General features: G+C 47.1%; 1 protein-coding gene across 4 annotated transcripts in view; it reads left to right on the plus strand.

The window, feature by feature from the left end:
- The window catches only part of CELF2 (CUGBP, Elav-like family member 2), a 468,221-nt gene that overhangs the window by 429,246 nt on the left and 15,990 nt on the right, over positions 1–22,985 (plus strand). For 3 of the 4 annotated variants that reach the window (XM_015417989.1, XM_015417990.1, XM_015417992.1), the window contains one exon: positions 17,050–17,169. In XM_015417989.1, coding sequence (XP_015273475.1) covers positions 17,050–17,169 — 120 coding nt within the window. Of the gene's footprint in view, positions 1–17,049; positions 17,182–22,985 lie in introns of all 4 variants that reach the window. The other variant, XM_015417991.1, reaches the window with a different exon arrangement.

Here is a 22,985-nt window from a genome sequence, read left to right on the forward strand (position 1 = left end):
TTAAAGGCCTACATTTTACACACTCCAATATAATAGCACAGATATCTCCATCACGTTTTCCGCTTACCAATTCTGACCTGTGCAGATATTGATCTCTGTGTTTTTTACTTGTCTCTGTACATTGGGACATGCAGTGCTGTCATGTGGACATTTGTTTTACGTGTTCTGGTATTGCATTTTACATATGCTTCATAGCTGTATTTTATTATTTACAATTTATACAATTAAGTATGCAATAGTAGTCTCAAAATTCTCCCACTGCTCAGCTCTTCCACTCTCTCTGGGCAGCCCCGCATAGCAGCAGCAATATCCAGTGCCACTAACCTGCATTTTTCAAATCTTAAGAACATAAGAACATAAGGGAAGCCAATGTTGGATCAGACCAATGGCCCGTCCAGTCCAACACTCTGTATCACACAGTGGCCAAAAATACCAGGTGCCACCAGGAGGTCCAGTAGTGGGGACAGAACTCTAGAAGCCCCTCCCACTGTTGCCCCCCCCCCCAAGCACCAAGAATACAGAGCATCCCTTGCCCCAGACTGAGAGTTCCATCTATAAGAAGACAAGAGAAGCCAATTTTGGATCAGGCCAATGGCCCATCCAGTCCAACACTCTGGGTCACACAGTGGCTAAAAATACCAGGTGCCCTCAGGAGGTCCAGCAGAGCGCACAGCCCCCCCCCCTTGTGACCCCCCCCCCCCAAGCACCAAGAAGACAGAGCATCACTTGCCCCAAACAGTGTATTCCATCCATAAGAACATAAGGGAAGCCAATGTTGGATCAGGCCAATGGCCCATCCAGTCCAACACTCTGTGTCACACAGTGGCCAGAAATACCATCAGGAGGTCCAGCAGTGGGGCCAGGACACTAGAAGCCCCTCCCACTGTTGCCCCCCCCCAAGCACCAAGAATACAGAGCATCCCTTGCCCCAGAGTTCCTCTGGAAGCCGTCCTCTAATCTCAGTTATCCTCCAAACTCAAACAGAGTTTGAATTAATCACCTGACGTTCTGGGCAACATGTTGGCTTCCATTAAAGCCAAGATTGCCACAAATGCATAAGGACAGAGGACAGCGTCACGTGTTACGTTTTTCATAAAACACATATTTTGAAAGGCACTGTACACGCAAAACAAAGTTCCCCACCAGTGTATACATTTTCAGAAACATGTGATTGTTTTTTTATAGTGCGAGAGAATTGGCTCCCAATAAATGTAAATGGAAAGGATAAGTATTCATTTTGGCTCAGTAGAATGTAAGAAAGCATTGGTATACTAGAAGGTAGCTTTGGAACTCCTGATCCAAAACCTGAAGCCGTTACTACCACACGCATCTTTCTCCATACATGTGGTGGATAATATGCAGATGATACCAAAAGTCACAAAGTAGTGTGATTTTCTTGTTGTTATTGGTCTTCATAAAGGAACTGTTTCACCATTGTTATAGGGAATTTTCCAATGGACAAAATTATCCGCTTACGTACTTTGTTCCCTCAGTGGCACATGAAATCAGTTACTCTAGGGTCAGGTAAAAGAAACGAAGTCCACCTGATGTATTCAGGCCCCGGCCACACGTGCCAGAAAATGTGGGGGGGGGAGGTGTGGCTATTTGCACCATCGCATTCTGATCCACCATTATGCGATCAGTCGCAGCAGCGCACCGGGGTCTCGTCCTTCGGCACGTGCTGCAAAGAGGACAGCCGGAGGGAATAGGTGCACGCTGACGCGATCACACTGAACGAGTCTGTCTGCAGCCCGTGGCAAACCATTTGCTAGTAGATCTTTGCAGGTACTTTTTAACTGAGCATCTTCAGCGGCACGCCATGGGTTGGCCATGGGTGCGCTACACTTGTCAGATGTTGCTGTGTGATCGCGCCTCGAAAATCCGCCCAGCATTCGTGCCTTTCGCACGGCAAATTCTCCGTGTGACCGGGACCTCAGTCGAATTTATCTCCCAAAGCTTGATAGGCGCTATATGATGTTCCAATTTGGTCCTATATATCTTTGCAGTTAGTGTATTTGTAACTACTCCAGTTCCTTTGATAAGTAATGGCACTTTTTGCTATGATGGGTCTCTGAGTAGCTGTGGAACATTTCCCACATACGGACGGCAGCTCCTTGCAGTGTTCTTGTTTCGGCTGAATCCTCAGCTTCTGTTGTTTCTATATCAGACATGGACGTACGGGAATCAGCCCGTGTTACTCTTCTAACATTGTTAGTGTTTGGGGTGTGCCATTTGTATACCCTATTAAGGGCCTAGTCTCTATTGTCCCTTTCTAATTTCTTGATCTTAGTCTCCCCAGTGTTATCCTCATATGTTTTCAACTGTTCCCTGAGGATTTAGCCACCATGTCAGGCGAGGAAAATACCTATCAGTGAACCTTTTTAGCAAGACATTCCAAACTGAGAGCAAGAGAATACTTTCCACAAAGCAAGAGAGGGAGAAAAAAGACCTAGTTCTCAATCTTTCTAGCTTTACCATCCCCCCCCCAACCGGGCAAAAGGTCCTTAATTTAGGCTTAGGCTTTGCTATGACTCCTAAGTATGATGGTCTGTCTCTTAACCCTCCGTACTTGAATAAAGAACTGTGTTTATGATGATTTGCAGCCCGTTCTCTCCTCCCTACAGCATAATTCACAGCGCACTTGCCAAATTTCGAGATTCGTGGCTGTCCAGCAGAAAATTCATGTCTGTTTTCGTTATGCGAATATATACTTCTCATTGTAGTTCTGTCTGTACTGACGAGACAAAGGATTAGGTCTCCAGTTGCTTTGGCAGACGTGGCTAGAAGTCAATTCACTCTAGGCACTTCTCTTCAGTTCTGTTAATGGCCTTTCCCCTTATCTCTCAGCTCCAGAGCCAGACGAATGCTTAGCGACCAGTAGAGCCTGGTATTTGCAGCACTCAGGTGCCCAGTTCCAAAACTTTATTTTTCTTGCCTTTCCCACTGGAATCTGTGGTGGCTTCTTCACTAGCATCTTACATTGGATTGAGGTCGGGAGGGTTAGAATTCTTACACCAGAAACAAAGGCGGCACATCCATTGTCTTGCACTTGGTTTGGTACCAAACATTTCTCACATATGTGGTGTGGGAGAGAAGAGAATGCAAGACCGTGACATTCGAGAAACAGTTGGCAATATTTAGAGCAAAGTAAACAAGAACCTAAACAGGGAGCCAGTTTGGTGTAGTGGTTAGGAGCGCGGGCTCTAGTCTGGGAGAACTGGGCTGGATTCCCCACTCCTCCACATGCAGCTGCCGGTGTGACCTTGGGTCAGTTACAAGTTCCTTCAGAGCTGTTCTCTCATGAGCAGTTCTCGGAGAAGCTCTCTCAGGCCCACCTACATCACAAGCACTGTTCCCTCTAAGCTGAGTTAGAGTGCGCTAGCTCACAATTTCTTAGCCTCCGGCTCACACATTTTTGTCTTAGCTCAGGAAGGAGGTCTCCGGAGCAAACTAATTGATGCAGCAGCCAGGTCAGTTGCTCACAACTTTAACGCCAGTAGCTCACAAAGTAGAATTTTTGCTCACAAGATTCTACAGCTTAGAGGGAACATTGATCACAAGGTGTCTGTTGTGGGGAGGGGGAGGGAAAGGAGATTGTAAACCGCTCTGAGACCCCTCTGGGTAGTGAAGGGCAGAGTATAAGTCCAATGCCTTCCTCTCTTCTTCTTACGAATTGCAAGAGGGCTCAATATGACCTTGTAGCACCATGCAGAATTCCCTTATCAGTCAGCACTGTATATGGTGCCAGTGTGGGGTAGCAGAGTAAACACACATGAAGCTACTTTACACTGAATCAGACCCTTGGTCCATCAAAGTCAGTATTGTCTACTCAGACTGGCAGCAGCTCTCCAAGGTCTCAAGCGGAGGCCTTTCAAATCACCTACTGTCAGATTCTTTAACTGGAGATGCCGGGATTGAACCAGGGACCTTCTGCATGCCAAGCGGTTGCTCTACCACTGAGCCGCAGCCCCTAGATCGTGGAGAGTAGAGTTCAAGTCCCCAGCCTGCCCTGAAGTTCATTGGGTGACTCTTGATCTCTCAGCCTAACCCATCTCATAATTAAACCTTGGGAAGTAGAGAGTTAGCCAGTTCCCCAGGGAGATTCATGGATGAACTGGGCTTTGAGCTTTGGTCTCCCTGGGTTATAAAGCTCAAGGGGGTTGGAGACAGTGAACACATATGAAGTTGCCTTATACAGAGTCTGACCTTTCGTCTGTCAAGGTGTGTCTTGCCTAGACTGGCACTGACTCTCCACAGTCTCAGGTGGGGGAGTTCACATCGTAAGAACATAAGAAGAGCCCGCCTGGACCAGACCAGTGATCCTTCCAGTCCAGCATTCTAAGAACACTACAAGAGCCCTGCTGGATCAGACCAGTGGTCCATCTTCTCCAGCATCCGAAGAACATAAGAAGAGCCCTGCTGGATCAGACCAGTGGTCCATCTAGTCCCTCATCCTAAGAACATAAGAAGAGCCCTGCTGGATCAGACCAGTGGTCCATCTAGTCCATCATCCTAAGAACAGAAGAAGAGCCCTGCTGGATCAGACCAGTGGTCCATCTTGTCCAGCATCCTGAGAACATAAGAAGAGCCCTGCTGGATCAGACCAGTGGTCCATCTAGTCCAGCATCCTGAGAACATAAGAAGAGCCCTGCTGGATCAGACCAGTGGTCCATCTAGTTCAGCATCTTAAGAACACAAGAAGAGCCCTGCTGGATCAGACCAGTGGTCCATCTAGTCCAGCATCCGAAAAACAACAGAACAGCCTTGCTGAATCAGACCAGTGGTCCATCTTGTCCAGCATCCTGAGAACATAAGGAGAACCCTGCTGGATCAGACCCGTGATACTTCTAGTCCAGCATCCTGAGAACATAAGAAGAGCCCTGCTGGATCAGTCCAGTCTTCCTTCCACTCCAGCATCCTGTCTCACACACTGGCCAACAAGTCCCTCTGGAGGTCCAACAACGGGGCACAGAGTCCGAGTCCTTCCCCTGTTGTTGCCTCCTGGAACTGGCTTTCAGAGGTTTATTGCCTCTGAGCATGGATATTACTTTTAGTTACCATAATTAGTAGCCACTGATAGAACTAACCTCCATGAATCTGTCCATTCCCGCCTTTAAAGCAGTCTATGCTTGTGGCCATTACCACATCCTCAGGCCATGAATTCCAAATTTTAAGCACTCGTTTTGTACCTCCTCCTGGATCCTTTTTGGTTGAGATCCCTGGGACTGAACCTGGGACCTTCTGCATGCCAAGGAGATGCCCTGCCACTGAGCCACGTCCCCACTTGTTGTAGGAAGATCAAACAACCCTTGCTTATCAGAATGAAGAAGAAGAAGGATTGGATTTATACCCTGCCCTTCACTACCTGAAGGAGTCTTAGAATGGCTTACAGTCTCCTTTCCCTTCCCTTCCCCTCCCCACCACAGACACCCTGAGAGGTAGGTGGGGCTGAGAGAGCTCTCTCGAGGACTGTTTGTGAGAGAACAGCTCTGAAGGAACTTGTGACTGACTCAAGGTCACACCAGCAGCTGCATGTGGAGGAGTGGGGACTCAAACCCGGTTCTCCAAGATTAGAGCCGGTTCTCTTAATGGAACTGTTGGCTCCAATTCCAGGTACGCTGCCCTGCATTCCATGGAGCAAGTATGGAGAAACCTATAATGTAATATTTCCCAAGGCAATATATTAAAGCCATTTCTATCAAGGCACAATCCATCCCACGCGGCTCACCCTCTTGCTCGCCGAAATCCCACCGTGCAAAACCAGCAGCTGTCCATTGTTACTGTTCAAATCCCCTTTTCAGATTATTGGGCCGAGCCGGCCTTTTGCGGCGCTTCGTGGCTACAGGTTCTATAGATACCCCTGTGCTTCCCCCCCCCCCCCCCCCGCTTATAATAACCTCTGGTACATTCAAAAGGAAAAAAATACCCGACGTCTTTGGCCATTATGAAATTCAGAAACTGCTGTTCTGGTTAATTTAGCCTTCGTCTTTAATGCGAAGTGGTGTACAGGAAGAAAGCATGGGCTCTATTGACTTTAATGAAGCCGCCCTTGATGAACATGTACTAAGCACTATTAAGCTCGGAAATGCTTTGGAAGTGTATTTAATGGGTAGAGAATGGCCTTAGCGCGTCGTCGTAAATTTATATAGAAGCCTGGGGTTATTAACTTTCGTAAATCAGCCGCAAAACGAGAGAGCTCTGGTACCGAAAAGAGCACACGGCCACAGAACCAAGCATCGACCACTAAAGCTCGCTAATGTCGAAGAGTTCAGGGCCTGCGGCATCGGACTTGAAACAGTGGCCTGCCAGACACCTGTGGGAAGCCCAGAAACTGGGCAAGACCACAAGCCCTCTCCTGGCTGTTCACCCAGAACAGTGACTCACGGAAGCTCATATACCCTGCCACAAATTTGGTTAGTCTGTCAGGTGTTCCTGGACTCTTGCTCTTTTCTACCGCTACAGCCAGACTAACACAGCGACCCATCTTGATTTAACGTGACCTTGAACTTTCACGCTGCTTTCTTCCAGCATGCAGAAGACTCCTTGAATTTTGGTACACCTCCCATCCCCCCCCAAAAAATTGCCTGTTTATTTTGCCTCTAAAGTCAACCAGGCTCTGGTTGCCCCCTCCCAACCCCGGTGATCTCCAGGTAACAGAAGGGAGGACCTTAGTCCTCTTTGCATCTTAATCCCAAGCAAGGGTGTAGACTTTCCAATTTCCCGGGGGGGGGGGGGCGGGGGCGGGGCCAAGGGCATTGCTTTGCTAGCAGCAAGGGTGGCTCCCGGGGGAGGCTGAGCACCTTCCTGAAAATTTCGGCAGGGGCTAACGCCCCGCTGCCCTCACGAAGATTACACCTATGATCCCAAGCAAAAAACGTCAGCTTGACAGCCACGTCCCCCCTCACGAACGGTGCAAAGCAACCCGGAAACAACCCTCGATGAGACGTTCTTTGATTTCAAACTTTCTTATCTGGCTCTACATTTTCCACTCCATTAAATGCTTTGTAAACCCGAATAACAGCTTCACCTCCCCTTTCCCTTCGTGGTTCTCCACTCTGTGGAATACACATTTAGCTCCATAAAGCCTGTCTGTTAAAGCATTTCCATTAAAACCCGGAGTATAATGGAACGTTTATATTTGCCGTTCAGTGACAATGGGGGGAGAGTTGCGTGTGTCCCCCCCCCAGTTATTTATTTATTTATATGCCTATTTCAGTCACCAGAGGAGGCCTTTTTAGTGCTGAATTATTTTAATTGAACATCCCATTGTTATGTACCTAGCAGGGGGGGAAAAACCCTGTCTTTTTTCTTGTTTTGTTACAAAAATGGCCATCTGGTGGGGAAAATAAGACTTCTGGCATAATGATGTAAAATAAACTGTGCTAAATTTTACCATTTTATAGCATTTGTAAGTATTAGGGATCAAAGTGGGGTGCGGTAAGGGTTGTAGTTAAAGGAGGGGATTGAACAGCTCTCAGCTTCTCTTCTCCAGTTTGGTGAGCCAGTTTGGTGTAGTGGTTAAGTGTGCGGACTCTAATCTGGGAGGACCGGGTTTGATTCCCCACTCCTCCACTTGCACCTGCTGATGTGACCTTGGGTCAGTCACAAGCTCTGGCACAGCTGTCCTTGAGAAAGAGCAGTTTGTGTCAGAGTTCTCTCAGCCCCACCACCTCACAGGGTGTCTGTTGTGGGGAGGGGAAGGGAAAGGAGTTTGTAAGCCGCTCTGAGACTCCAAGTGAAGGGCGGGGTATAAATCCAATCTCTTCTTCTTCTTCTTCTTCCATGCGGTTTCAGTTTTCAAACAGTCTCCAAGGGAGGGGCTGCGGCTCAGTGGCAGAGCCCCTGCTTGGCATGCAGAAGGGCAAAGGTTCAGTCCCCACCATCTCCAGTTAAAAGGATCAGGCCATAGGTGACGTGAGAGACCTCTGCCTGAGACCCTGTAGAGCTGCTGCCGGTCTGAGTAGACAATGCTGACCTTGGTGGTCAGTTTCATTTATTGGGTTTATAACCCCCTCTCCTGGAAACCGACTTAGAGCGGGTGGCGACAATTTATGAAACATGCAGTCTAAAACAGTTAAATACTCAAACAGTTAAATACTCACAATAAATACGATAAAATCAATAAATACAACTACTATACAGGTAAAAGATGGCGTAAACTCATATTGAGGGGCAATAAATAATCATCTGGTAAGAAGGAAAATAATCATCTGGTAAGAAGGGGGGGAAAGGGGCCGTGGTGGCTCAAGTGGTTAAGACGCGGAAGCTGCAGACCTGAAGGTCGGTAGTTCGGCAGTTCGAGACCCGAGTGTGCCGCATGACGGAGTGAGCTCCCGTCTCTAGTCCCAGCTCCTGCCAACCTAGCAGTTCGAAAGCAAGAAATTGCAAGTAGATAAATAGGTACCGCTTCGGTGGGAAGGTAACAGCGTTCCGTGAGCCTCGGTGTCTAGTCATGCCAGCCACATGACCACAGAAACGTCTTTGGACAGCGCCGGCTCTGCGGCTTGGAAACGGAGATGAGCACCGCCCCCTAGAGTCGGATTCGACTGGCTTTCGAGCAAAGGAAACCTTTACCTTTACCTAGGAAGGAAAAGGTGGGAAGTAAAGTGGGAGGAAGGGGAGAAGGAGGGAGAGGCCAATCCTCGATTTACAGGAGAAATTCTTGTGGGGCTGTGCCTTAAACAAAGGCGGTGGAACCCCCAAAAACCCCACCATAGCAACAGGCCTGTGAGAAAGTGACACTTTTCCTATCCCCTTCAATCATTTTGTGATACAGAAAAGCTGCCTTAGCATCGTTCTTGGAGGAAAGAATGTGAGACTCTTGCCGGAGAAACCGCTTCCTTCCCGGAACATTTTTCTTTTCAACAACAGATTCTGCTTCCAAATGCATCCTTTAAAGCTTTCGAGAATGTTCGTTTAGGAACTCCAGAGGCAGCACAATGCCCATAACTGCTTTCCCAAACTGTAAATTTATTATTTTAATTTTGCATATCGGGTGAAGTCCTTCTCTGCAGAAACATTAGAATTTTTTGTTTTGTTTTGTTATGAAAACCTTAACTAAGAATTAAAAGGTAAAGTTTTGATTTTAAGTCGTTTGGGGGGGGGTTTAAATGCTCTCAGGCAGTAAAAATAGGTTCTTTTGGTCTTTGGGCCTAGAGGGAGAAAAAGATTAATATTGCCCATGGCTAGGGTAACTTTTAAAAAAGAATTATCTGTTGGCAGTGAACAAAAATGAAAACGAAAACCACCATAGAATGAAATCAAGAAAAGCATATTACATCTTTCACAATTTTCTTACAGGTCTTCAGGCACATCGTATCATTGTTATTTTTGCCCATTATTCTGATGTTATCGTTTGTTTTATTTGCTCTAATCACCCCTATTTGGTTAATTAATTTTTCTACTTTCCTTTCCAAGTTTGCCTGGAACATTAGCATTCCTTTCTGATTTTTTTTTTTGTCTTAATTCCCTTCCAAGAAACAGCAGCTGAAAATGGTGTCATTATATTACGGCTTCTGTGTTCCGTGTTAAAATTTTCCACATACAGACCGACTTCTGTTGCCCCTATAAGCTCTTGGGAACTTCATGGGGGCAAGTTTCTCATCTCCATCCATGGCACGGTTTGTTCTTCTTTCCGCTGTCTCTCAACTACTTTCAGTAATTTGGGGGCAATAAACAGCTTCATTCCTCATGGAGGGGCTGTGGCTCAGTGGTAGAGCATCTGCTCGGCATGCAGAAGGTCCCAGGTTCAATCCCCGAGATCTCCAGTTAAAAAGGACCAGGCAGGAGGTGATACGAAAGACCCCCCCAGACCAGAGACCCTGGAGAACGGCTGCCAGTCTGAGTAGACAATACTGACTTTGATGGACCGAGGGTCTGATTCAGTATAAGGCAGTTTCACAAGGGCTTTATTTTTCTCTGTAGATGTGCCTTTGTGATGGTCGCTTGACCATGAGCTGTGTGTGCTTACTTGTTTAGACATTTACGCCTGCTTTTCTACCCAGCGGGGACCCAAAGCAGTTTAGAACATCATTCTCCTGCCTTCCAGTCATCCTCACAACAACCCTGTGAGGTAGATTAGGCCGAAGGAGAGAGTAGGGATGTCAGGTCTCCCACCTCCTATTGACCATTCCCACTGCCACTCAACTGAACACCGAGAGAAGGGGGGGGAATGGAGGCCAATGGACGTCGCCAGGAAAACAATGATGTCACTTCCACCCTGACCAGAAGTGACATCATTGTGTTGGCAGCAATGACACTAGGTCGCCAACAAGGGCCCCTACCTGACTGATGATTACTGGCCTCCTGCTGGTAACCTCAGGAGATATTGATGAGCCCAAGGGCACCCGGCAAGTTTCCATGTCAGAATGGGGACTCAAGAACGGGTCTCCCAGACCCTAGCCCAACACTGTAACCACATGGCACCATATTGGTATAGAATGGTGTGCATGTCTGAACAATATGTGTGGGGGAGAATAGCAGGCTGATGGATCCGATGCCCAAGACATGTTCCACTGGGAGATAGCTCCTGAAATCGAAAGACTGAGCAGTGCCTGTCCGTTGAAATGGAGCTTGTGCAAGAAAGCTTGTTAGCTGACATGGCTCCAGGCCAACCCGCCAGAGGGTGCCTTGTGGCTTTTCTGCGTGAGGTTCCAAAATCTTTTCGACCAGCCTTGGCATCATCTGCGACTACCACTCTGAGAATCTGCTAGCGCCCGGCCAACGTTAACTCCATCTGCCAGGGATGTCCGTCAGACTTGAGCTACTCTAATAATTAGAGATGCCATCCCAGCATTGGGCTTCAACCGACGGGCTTGAGAGTAGCTCCACTCCCCCTCCAGTCTCTGATCTACATGTGCAACATCAATAAAAACATCTGCTGTCTGTTTCGCTACAATTAATTCACTTGATCTCCCATCTTAAACGTGAATCGTCGTTGCTTGAATCCGTTGACCCCTTTGTCTGTTCGGGGAAAAAAAAATCTATTTGTACGGATAGAATATCTGTGCCTTCGCCCTTGGGATGCAGTTAAATGATTTATGCGTTATTCATTATGTTATCCTTAGCGCAGAAAGGTTGTCTTTGTGAGGGGAAAGGCATGCGAGTCTAGAACACAATTGTTTGAAACGCAGGCCGTTTCTATAGAAAATTTAGGATGCTTCGGAGAGGCATCACAAAAGTCGAAGCCTGACATCTTTTGAAAGCTTCCCTGCTTGAACACAATACGCATCTCTCCAATAGGCAGTTCAAGCCTGCAGTGGTGACATTTTGTTATAGGCCGGCATTCCCACTGTGCTATGTACGCTTTGCTTCCCCTCAAAAATATCCCCAAAATAGCTTTACCTGTTTGACAGTTTTCCAAATGGATCTGTGTAAATGAGGCGGCTCGTCTTGGAAGAGATCGGTTTTAAAATCCTCCGTACCCTTTTTTCACTTAAGATTCAGGTTATGCTTTGCTCCACGGGCGGCATCTTAGAAGACTTTTTTAAAAAGGTTGAACTTTTGTGAAAGATTTTTATTTTTTAAGACAGAGGAAAATGGAGGAACGTGGAATCAAGCCTCATGGCTAGAATATTCTAAAGAATAGGGCTGCCAACCTCCAGATGTGGCTTGGAGTTCTACTGGGATTACAACGAAGAAGAAGAAGAAGAAGAAGAAGAAGAAGAAGAAGAAGAAGAAGAAGAAGAAGAAGAGGAGGAGGAGGAGGAGGAGGAGGATCCCCACAACAGACACCCTGTGAGGTAGGCGGGGCTGAGAGAGCTCTCTCGAGAACAGCCCTTGAGAGAACAGCTCTGAAAGAACTTATGACTGACCCAAGGTCATACCAGAAGGTGCAAGCGGAGGAGCGGGGAATCGAACCCGGTTCTCCCAGATTAGAGTCCGTGCACCTAACCACTACACCAAACTGACTTAACCACTACACCAAACTGACTACAGAGATCCCTTCCCCTGGAGAAAATGGCTGCTTTGGAGAATGGACTCTATGATGTTATACCTCACTGAGGTCCCTCCTCTCCGCCAATGCTCCCTCTAAGCTGTGGAGTCTTGTGAGCAAAAATTCTGCTTTGTCAGCTACTGGCATTAAAGTTGTGAGTGAGCGATTTGGCTACTGCATAAATCAGTTTGCTCTGGAGCCCTCCTTCCTAACCAAAGACAAAAATGTGTGAGCCAGAGGCTAAAAAACTGTGAGCTAGCTCACACTAACTCAGCTTAGAGGGAACACTCCTCCAACCCTCCCCTCCCTAGGTTCCATCTCCAAATCTCCAGGAGTTTCCACCATGCAGCTGACAATCTTAGCTCAAAGCCACAGACCTTTAGTCTAGAAAGCTAGAGGAGGTCTAGAGACTAGCGAGGAGTCTAGCAAGCCTGGACATGCGATGCTTGACCCTCGTTTATCTGCATACCAGAAGCATGAATTTGTTTTACACTTCCTGAAACTCACTAATCTTTTAGGGTAACTTCCTTCCTTCCTTCCTTCCTTCCTTCCTTCCTTCCTTCCTTCCTTCCTTCCTTCCTTCCTCTTTGGTATCAAGACAGGATTGGGCCCTATCAGGGTCTCTAGGAGCCCTACGCTGAACCATATTCCGCGTCTGCACCAGCACAGACCTATCAGCCCCAAAGAAGAGCCTATTAGCACAAACTGCACGTATCGAGCAGACCGCAGATATATTGCCGACTTCTCTGGGTTATTTTCTGCCATGAAGTTATCAGGCGCTGCTGTCAACCTGGCCGTACGCAGGGTAGACATGCTACTCCGTATGCCATAGCGATTTACGAAGAAGCACCAGCCGGTAGTGAACTGTGAGTTCTAAGAAAGAATTAATTTAAAGCTGAACAAAACTGCACACCTGAAGGAGTTTTAATATTAAGTGGCTCGTCGCAGCCCCAAGTGCCGGGCCTCACGGTTCAGACAATTTTGCGGGTGTCCAAAAATAAAGAGATTGCTTTTCTCTGGACTGGGATGTTTCGTGGCACATTAAAGGACTTCTAATCCATCAAATGCTAATTAACTAAATTCTTAGAAAAGCACTGTAACGTAGTAGGACATTAGTTATTTACTGCATGCCGGCTCAGAACTGGAGGGAGTCTGCCCGAAAAGGTTAGCAGTGTTTTTCAGTGTTTTTTTCCACCTTACGTCAAATGTCCCAAGACACATAAAAGTGAAGGATTTTTTCCCCCATTTAATATGAAAGTTGGCACATTGAACCAATTTACATTGACTCTGTTGTCATGCTGTGAAGGCGAGTAATAGAATTTAAATTTGGGATTTAAAAAAAAAATAGAAATTGACAATCACAAAAGATCATTATATGAGCTGCAGTTAGCCTTTACCGAACTAATCTTTCAATAAGGTACAGCTCACCTGCCAAGTCACTATCACTTTTGGGATGAACCAGCTGGCCAATGGTAGACACTGTTATATTCCCCTTTTTCTATTCCAGTGTTTAAGAGGGAGGGGCTATGACTTAATTGGTAGAGCATCCACTTTGCATGCCGGAGGTCCCAGGTTCAATCCCCAACATTTCCAATTTGAGAAAGGGACCAGATAGTTGGGTCTCTTCCACATTCTGATTTTTGTTGCTTGTGTGTCCCTATTGCTTTGGGTGGGTTGTTGTTGTTTTTCCCTTTTCTGCATGTATTTGGCTCCCTCTCGTGTTTGATTTGATATTACGTCATTATATGTCCGGCCCATCTCCCTACAGATTTAAAGCGCAGGGAGATATGCCAGGCATAGAGCAATTTATGTTGAATTGAACACTATTAGATGATGGTGGTGGTGATGAAGAAGAAGAAATGGAAAATCAAAGATGAACTATTCAAAATATTTATTTGTTTATTTTTATACCCTTTCAGGGTGGCTTACATTATTTAAAAACACAACAAATAGAGATACAAATAAAAATAAATGCGGTAAACACAGAACAGTAAAACTAGTTAAAACATCACCTTAACAGCAAACCACTCTGAACAATTAAAACAACTGGCCATTGTCCTGGTTCATAATGCTAACCAAAGGCTGCACAACATTAAAACGAAAATGAAAAAAACTGGCCCGCTCCCCAGCTCCTAACTTGAGCCGAAGGCCACACAAAACAGCCTAACATGCCCTATGGAATGCTGAAAGATCCCGTGGGGCACAAACTTCCCCAGGGAGCTGGTTTCAGAGAGGGGGGACAAGTCCTGAAAATGCCCTTGCCCTGGTGGTTGACAATTGGGCAGTTTGCAGGCCAGGCACCTGTAGAAGGCCCTGTGATGAAGATCCGTGGAGGCGAGGTAGGGGGACGTATCATCTTAAAGGAATCTGAGGATGAAAGGCTACCAAGTGAGTTTATAACAGAGGAGAAATCAATACGCCTTGTTGGTGCTTTCCAGCAATCTGTCAACTCCTGAACGGGCAGCAACAGGCATAGCCAGGGCTCTTTTTGTAGAAAAAGCCCAGCAGGAGCTCATTAGCATAATAGACCACACCCAACAGCAAAATCCATTAGCATATTAGGCCACACCCTGACAGCACAGCTCATTAGCATAGTAGGCCACACCCCCGTGTTACCAGAAGTGTGGTCATCCAGCCACACCCACCTCTCCCTTCTTATTCTGTTTACCTTGTTTGTTGTCAAAACCCAGGGCTTTTTTGGAGCAGGAACTCCTTTGCATGTTAGGCCACACACCCCTAATGTAGCTGTTGGGTGTGGCCTATTATGCTAATGAGCTCCTGCTGGGCGTGGCCAACTCGGGAGCCAGCCGGAACTCTGTTCTTGTGCGTTCCTGCCCAAAAAGAGCCCTGCATAGCTAAGGCAAGGGTTATAAAGAAGGCTGCAAGAGTCTCCGCCCACAGCTCAGACATAACTTTCGAAGTGTTGATTTGGTTCTGCCTCCAGGTGTGTTAATAGTAGTCGGGGTTGAAGAGCAGAAGTGTGGCGTTCTTTCCTCTGTTGCCTTTGGCCGGGATGCTCTAACAGCATGCCTGCGTTAATTCCCCCGATGTGGCCAGAACAGCTGCATGCCATTTCTGGCTCAGGTTGCCGCCGAGTGATGAAAAAGACCAATGGGTGTAAGCGAGACTCTGTTATCAAGCTGATTTTAGGTTGGCTGATAGATTGGTAACATGTGTTTGCTTCCTCCGGGGAAACTACTAGACATCTGTGTTAAGAAAACAATATCCTGAATAATTTCAGTCATCTCTGGCTTACTACGGAGCTGTGTGGTTGTGAAGAAATGTTGTTGTTGTTCAGTCGCACAGTCGAGTCCGACTCTTCGCGACCCCATGGACCAGATCACGCCAGGCCTTCCTGTCTTCCGCCGTCCTCTGAAGTTTGCTCAACTTCATGTTCGTTGCATCTATGACACTGTCTAACCATCTCATCCTTTGCCGTCCCCGTCTTCTTTGACCTTCAATCTTTCCCAGCATCAGGGTCTTCTCCAGTGAGGGCTCCCTTCTCATTGGATGGCCAAATGAAATAAAGAAATAGCATTCCATAAAAGTTTACTAGTCATTGGCAGCTGACTAGTTCACTCCACATTTGTCTGACATTAAATTGCCATCGACCCCAAGACAATGTGGCACTGCTCCACGCAAAGCCGTCTAGAAAAACAGGCACGTTGACACAATCTTCCGTTAAAGACAGTTCAATCAATCTTTATTAAAATGGTCCTTGACTAGCACAGGATAAAACTGGTTTGTATACTCCAAATTTAAAAGACTATTAATGATTTTAGTATTTAAAACATAATAAATACTTTAAACTATTTAAAAATACAATTTTGACATTTCTTAAATGTCAGCCTTTATCTGCCAAATTCTGTAAGCAGCCACAAGAAACTTTGCACTATTCGCTATAACCAGCAGATTTTCACCAATTAGCAGCATTCTAGTATACAGTGATTCTGGACGGCCAGGGTACCTACTAATTATAGGAGATACAAACTTAATATGAACTTCTTGGTAGTAAGTGGGGGATGGGATATCATACATTTTTTAAAAAAAATTAAGAGGCAGCTGCTACCCAGCAAAGTTGGCGGAATTCCAAGCTTCACCCACAATAACCCATCCAGTTCTGCCCACCCACAATGCAAACTTGTTGCAACAACTGATAATCAGAAGACGGATGAAAGCTCCAAGGACGATGTTGATTTTCACATAAGTGGGGTGTGTTGATATGTCTGTCATGCACTGAACAAAGCAAATGGTATGGATTGTAGTCAACCATCCATGTGTGTGTGTGTAAAGTGCGGCCAAGTTGCAGCCGACTTAGGGTGACCCCAGCGAGGGGCTTTCAAGACAAGCGAGAAGCTTCCTCTGCAGAGCCTTCCTTGGAGGTCTCCCTTCCAAGTACCAACCATGCTTAGCTTCCAAGATCTGATGAGATCAGACTATATCATGCCGCCTTCTCTCCCCCAGCCCTCCATAAATGAAGGCTTTCCCACACTTCTCCCCAGTCCTGCAACCTCTTCTCGTCCCCAGAAAGATCACTACTGGGCTTGGTGTAGTTGAGTGGGATGGAGTGAGGAGGAACATGGGAATGAAGTCCATTCCTTTCTTCGTACAGACCTCCACTTGTGGAAGAACAAAGAGTGATTTCATCCTCTTGTCCTCCCTCCCTCCAGCCCCCCAACCTGTGTGGGTCAGGCTTTCCAGGTGTCAAATGACAACTAGAAGCCTTCCTAAATTACAGCTCATTCTCTACACCAGATCTGCTCCCTACACCTTAACATTTGCTCCGGGTGGTACTTAAAATAGGGCTTCTTGATGTTTCCAAGCAACTTGTCAACTGTCGAAAGAGTACAGGAACACAGAGGAGTGCAAGAAAGTGCCATATTCTGTGGACAGAGTGCTAGGAACTGCCCAGTTACATGGTTTGATATGCCATCTCTGCCCTACAGTGGCACTTTTTTAGGCACTTCCAAAAACGGACGCCTTCTGTCATGTTCTTCTGTATTTGCTGCAGAACTTTTGCGGTTGATGATTGTGTGAGAGACATGCCGTTGAAAGTGGTGGGCCATTGACCAATTCTAATTCCTGCTTATTCACCCTTCTTTTGCCTCCTGTAGTGGCTGCATCGACGGCGAATTCCACAGCTGGGGCGGCCATGAATTCTTTGACTTCTCTGGGCACTCTCCAAGGACTGGCTGGAGCCACTGTTGGACTGAATAATATTAATGCACTAGCAGGTACCGTAAACAGTGAGTATTTATTGCTGTGGTGGACACTCCAGCAATTTCCCTGTAATCACCGTAGGAACACTAACAGTGAATGTTACTATGGAACAAAACAAAACAAAAAAATCCCAAACAGTTGGTGACAGTGACGGAGTTCTGTTCTCAGCCTCTGCAGTGCCAAGACCTTAAAAAGTTTTTCCTATCTTAGAGACCCACAACACAAATGCTTGTGTTTCTTTAAAAGAGGTTTTTTTTTTTCAGGCAGGACATGAGTTAGGCTTCTGGAGACCAATCCTGATTCTAGAAGAGTCTTCTTCTGATTCAGGAGGTTATGAAAACTGGGCATAAGAACATAAGAGACGCCAATGTTGGATCAGGCCAAAGGCCCATCTAGTCCAACACTCTGTCACACAGTGGCCAAAAATACCAGGTGCCATCAGGAGGTCCACCAGTGGGGCCAGGACATTAGAACCCCCACTTCTAATGGGCAGAGTCTCATGAAACAAGCGAGGAAGACTGCTGCTATGGCAGCTGCTGGTAGCAAGGTTATCCATTGTTATCCAGTTTGGTATAGTGGTTAAGTACGCGGACTCTAATCTGGGAGAACTGGGTTTGATTCCCCACTCTTCCACTCGCACCTGGCTGGATGACCTTGGGCAAGCCATAATTTTGGCACAGCTGTCCTTGAAAAGGCAGTTCTGGAAAGAGCTCTCTCAGCCCCACCTATGTCACACACAGGGTGTCTGTTGTGGGGAGGGGAAGAGAGAGGAGTTTGTAAGCCACTCTGAGACACCTTTGGGTAGTGAAGGGCGGGGTATAAATCCAATCTCCTCTTCTTCTTCTTAACCGTTAGGGATGCCCGCCTCCAGGTGGGACCCGGGGATCCCCTGGAATTACTACTCCTCTCCAGACTTCAGAGGTCAGTTCCCCTGCAAAACATGGATGCTTTGGAGGGTGGATTCTATGGCATTGTACCCCACTGAGGTACAATCAACAAGATTTCCAGGGTATGTGCTTTTGAGAATCAGAGCTCCTATCTGACAGAGCTATGACTTTGGAAAGCTTATACGTTGGGAATCTTCTTGGTCTTTAAGCTGCTACGGGACTCGAATGATATGCACATGTGCACTGATGAAGCACTTCGGTCCCAACCAGTCTTCACGGGATTGTATTGAAACTGCGAGTGGTGTTTTACCAGTGAGCAGGACTGCACTGCCCATCAGCTAAAACATCGGATAAAAGGAATCCTGATGCACTCATGGATCCAGTCACGTGCCGGGTGCCCTCCTGCCTTGTTTTATCAATACGCGTGTGTCCATCGGCAATGCGGAGGAGAGGAGAAGATGCAAATGGGTAGAATGCAACAAACGATGCGCAATCCAATTCTGAAAATAATTTTAGAAATTCTCCCAGTTACATTAGAATAAAGGAGGCGTGGAATGCAGCTCAGGGAGAAATTTGGGGATGACGCAGAAACGGAATGGGGGACATCCTCTCAACCCTACCACACATGGCCCCCCAAGGTTGCTGTCTCCCACCCACTGATAACCGGCCATACTTACCTACATCAGTGGGTTGGATTCACCCTACGGCGAGCTACGATTACTGATTTTATAGGTTTATAATGTGTTTTAAAATTTTATTGTATTTATGGAAATATTGTAACCCGCCCTGAGCCCATTTACGGGGTGGATGGGATATAAATGCAATACATACATACATACATACATACATACATACATACATACATACATACATACATACATACATACATACATACATACATACATACATACATACATACATACATACATACATACATACATACATACATACATACATACATAATGCCATGATAGAGACATCACATTTTTCCTGTTCGTTGTGCTGGGCAAGCTATAAGAATGTTAACATTTTCCTGAATTAGGTCCAAAATGCCTGCCTGCCTCCTTCTCTAATGAATTGATTCCCCATTAAAAAGGCGCCTGGGCAGATAGCAAGTGATATGCCCTTCTGATAACTAATCCATTGCAAAGAACCTAAACTGGACTGAACACTCATCGATATATCATAAATCCAACCCCGCCAGTAGCAGCCATTTCTCTTTGCACTTAGGCAGTGTCATTAGACTGGTCATTTCCTGCAAATAAATTCTCAAAGGGTTGGTGTGTCGATCCATAGAACATGTATACAATATCCCTTCTTAGAAGTTCCTTGGCAAGCAGAGGCCTACTTTAGACAAGCAGCAGTGTTTCACAGAGGGGCTTTCTTCTCATCTGGCATGAAATAGCTCTCTCCTTGTGTCCTTCGGCTGCTGTCTCCCACTCCCACCCAACCTAAGATAGAAGCAGGAAGGAGTCAACAGCAGAGGAGAGAGCACTGTCAAAGGAAACTGGATTGGAGAAGAGAAGGTTAGAGAACCTCCTCTGCTTCAAGGTGGGAGGAATGTTCAGCTTGAAACAGGACGCCTGGGGCCTACTTTCTTGGGCTCATGAAGGTAGGGCTGCCAAATCCCTCCGGGGGGGCGGATTTCCCCCCGCTTTGGAGGCCCAATTTCTGCCGCCACGGAATCGGGTCCCGGGGGAAACCCCACCCTGACGTGCACGTCACCCGGATGTGACGTGATGACGCTGGGCACGCTGGGGGCGGGGCCACAGCCATTTGAGGGGAAAACATAGTTTTCCCCTCAAATGGCTGTGGCCCCGCCCCCAGCGTGCCCGGCGTCATCTCGTCACATCCGGGTGACGTGCATGCGGCGCGCGCACAACCGAGACGCCGTCCGGGAGCTCCCCGCCACAGGAATAAACAGGTTTGGCAACCCTACGTGAAGGAGACCAAGATGGTGGCAGCAGCAACATGTATACACGTAGCCAGAGAGACACCAAAGCACTGCGTGGCTCCGTAATGATTCTAACGTTTGGCTGTCCAGTTTGTTGCAGTCAGTTATTGTGTAAGACTTAATGTTGTGACAGATGTCGGGATTTCATGTTCACGCTCCCCACAGTCGAGACATATTTTGTAAACCTTCTGCCCTCGCCTTGTGAGGCGGGCTGTTCTTCTGAGAGTCCTCAGGTCATGTGTCTGTACACTTGACCAGCTTCATGCAGCTAATGGGGGCTTTTGCCTACAAAAGGATGTGGAAGTAAGGACTGTAGCTGCACACACCTCACTGCCAGTGTTTCGTGTGAAACAGAGCCTGGCATGCCCTCATTCATGCGCCATTCACCCCTTGCTGTGCAATCTTTCTGGCCCTCTTTTGTGGCAGGGAGACCAAATGAGTGACTTGTTCTCATGGACAAGAATGTGCACAGTGGCATAGTTTCATGCACACATCCACATTCTGTGTACTGTGGGAGGTGTGTGAACCTCAGGCTCTTTCCTCCTGCCATTGTTTTATAGCATGTGAATCATACCAGCTTGGTGCTCACCAGTGGGAGGAAATGGGCGGGGGAGGAATGCTCCGGCATCACACTGGAGCGTTGATGTCACTTCCGGTAAAAACCAGAGCTGACATGGTGGATGCTCTATGGTAAAACCATAGACCTTTATAAAACACTAGACATATAAACACTTGGAGAGCCAGTTTGGTGTAGTGGTTAAGAGTGCGGACTCTAATCAGGGAGAACCAGATTTGATTCCCCACTCCTCCACATGCAGCTGCTGGTGTGACCTTGGGTCAGTCACAAGCTCTGGCACAGCTGTTCTCTTAAGGGCGGTTCTCAAAAGAGCTCTCTCAGCCCCGCCTACCTCACAGGAAGGGGAGGGAAAGGAGACTGTAAGCCACTCGGAGTGAAGGGTGGGGTATAAAATCCAATCTCTTCTTCTTCTTCTAGAGTGTCTAAAGATGTCACATCTGGTTTTTACCAGAAGTGACATCAGTGTGCTGGCACAACACCAATGCGTCAGGCTCCATCCCCCAATTTCTCCCAGAGGTTTTTAGCTGTGGCCTGGAAACCATAGTTGTATTCTATGAATCCATTCTGCAGTGTCTGCCCCCCCCAGCCCCCCACCCCCATGCAAGCAGAATTCCTTCGGCCAAAGAGGCATGCTGTATCAGAGGAACTTTCCTAGCATCAAAGGAAGATTCCGCAGTCAGTGGAACAGATTCATAAGTCCGATACCCTACGTTTAAATCTGTGTGAGATGCCAACTTCTTCCTCATAATAAAATTTTAATGAAGAACCTTCAGGTAAACCTGACACACACAATACCTGTAACCAAACCGCCCAGTGGTTGCAGTTAAGGGAAAGCTGCTTTATGAAGGGATGGTTTGGAACAGATGAGCTGTGGGCGAGGGAATCACTTACCCTCCAAATCACTTCCCCCCTCTCCCTTGGTGCCCCTACAGTTGTGGGACTCTGGACAGGATGTGCGCTTTTCATCCCTGTATGTGGGACTAGAAAGGACGGAGAACCAATGTGAAAGAGTCTCTTTCACACATGTCAGTCTGGCATCTCTGGCTTACTTGGCAAGCTGGAACGTGCATTGTTACCCTTTGCCCTCGAGAATGCGTTCCAAATGGCAAAAGGAGTGACCTTATCTGTTCTACAGGGGTTTGTTTCTTTGTTTGCTTGTTTCGTTCTATTACAATTTTAGAGTCCCATCAGGGGCGGTGATTTCAGCTGCCTTTTACACTCCACTTCCTTCTAGCTTCCGCTCTAAACTTCCCTTGCATTTCCTTCTGCAATGCAAGGAGTGTATTTTGGTCATTGCCAATATTTAGTCTATCACGGTGTTCCCACAGGAATGGATGTCCTCCACAGTGTGTCTTGCTTGCCTGAGTGCCCTGCATGGTGGTCCTTCCCCCCCCCCCCCCCCCGTCCTTGTTCTTCGGCTTCGCATTAGCCCTTCCCCTCGTCTTTTTTGGTCTCAGAATCTTGTGGTGGTTTTGTTGGGGGGGGGACAGAAAAGGTCAGCCTGCAGAGAAATTGCAGAGGAGGCTGCATGCATGGGTCCTTGTGTAGCAAAGTTCTTGCTTCTGGCAAGGGCTCGGTTTCATGACTGATGGCGAGGAAGTCCAAGTCCAGTTTGACTAGGTGTTCGAAGAGTGGTTTCAGAAAGTTAATTATTTCCAAGTTCTGAACTACCCGAGTGGCTCGCTCCCTCCCCACTTGCCTAGGAGACTCTTTTACTGGTTCTTATAACCCACCAAGATTCAAGTCCAGTAGCCACTTGGAGATGGAGAAGATTTTCGGGGCGTGAGCTTTGATTCTCGAATGTTCGTACAACCGAAAATCTTGTTGGTCTGTAAAGTGTCGACTGGGCTCGAATCTGGCTGCTGTACAGCAGGCCAACATGGCTGCCCTCTCAGACTTAACCACCCATCTGTTTGCCTGCGGTGACTTCCAAGGGACAGACGTCATGCATGGCGCCGGTTCCAATATTCAAACGGCTGGTGACTTTTCTGGTGGTGATGGGAAGTGCCGTCAAGTCACAGCCTACTTACGGGCACCCCGTAGGGTTTCCAAGGCAAGAGACATTCAGAGGCGGTTTGCCATTTGCCTGCCTCTACATAGTGACCCTGGACTTCCTTGGTGGTCTCCCACCTAAGTACTAACCAAGCTCTGCTTAGCTTCTGAGGTATGATGAGATCAGACTCCAGGTCACAGTGATGAATTTTCTAGAAACAACTAAATTAAATCAAAAGGATCTTGGGGGGGGGGGTTGCTGAGCCCTCCCAGCTACCGTTAATCTCTTTCCTTTCTGTCCCCTTAAACATCATTTTCCCAGCTGGACTCTGATGCTGGAAGTGAGCCCAGCTTGAAGCTTCAATTCCGGTTCAGTAGAATGTTTAGGGTAAAGTCGGCAGTGAGCACGGAAGGTTTTGT

This window comes from Gekko japonicus, unplaced genomic scaffold (assembly GCF_001447785.1).
Source record: "Gekko japonicus isolate JY-2015 unplaced genomic scaffold, Gekko_japonicus_V1.1 scaffold1132, whole genome shotgun sequence".
Classification (NCBI taxonomy): Eukaryota; Metazoa; Chordata; class Lepidosauria; order Squamata; family Gekkonidae; genus Gekko; species Gekko japonicus.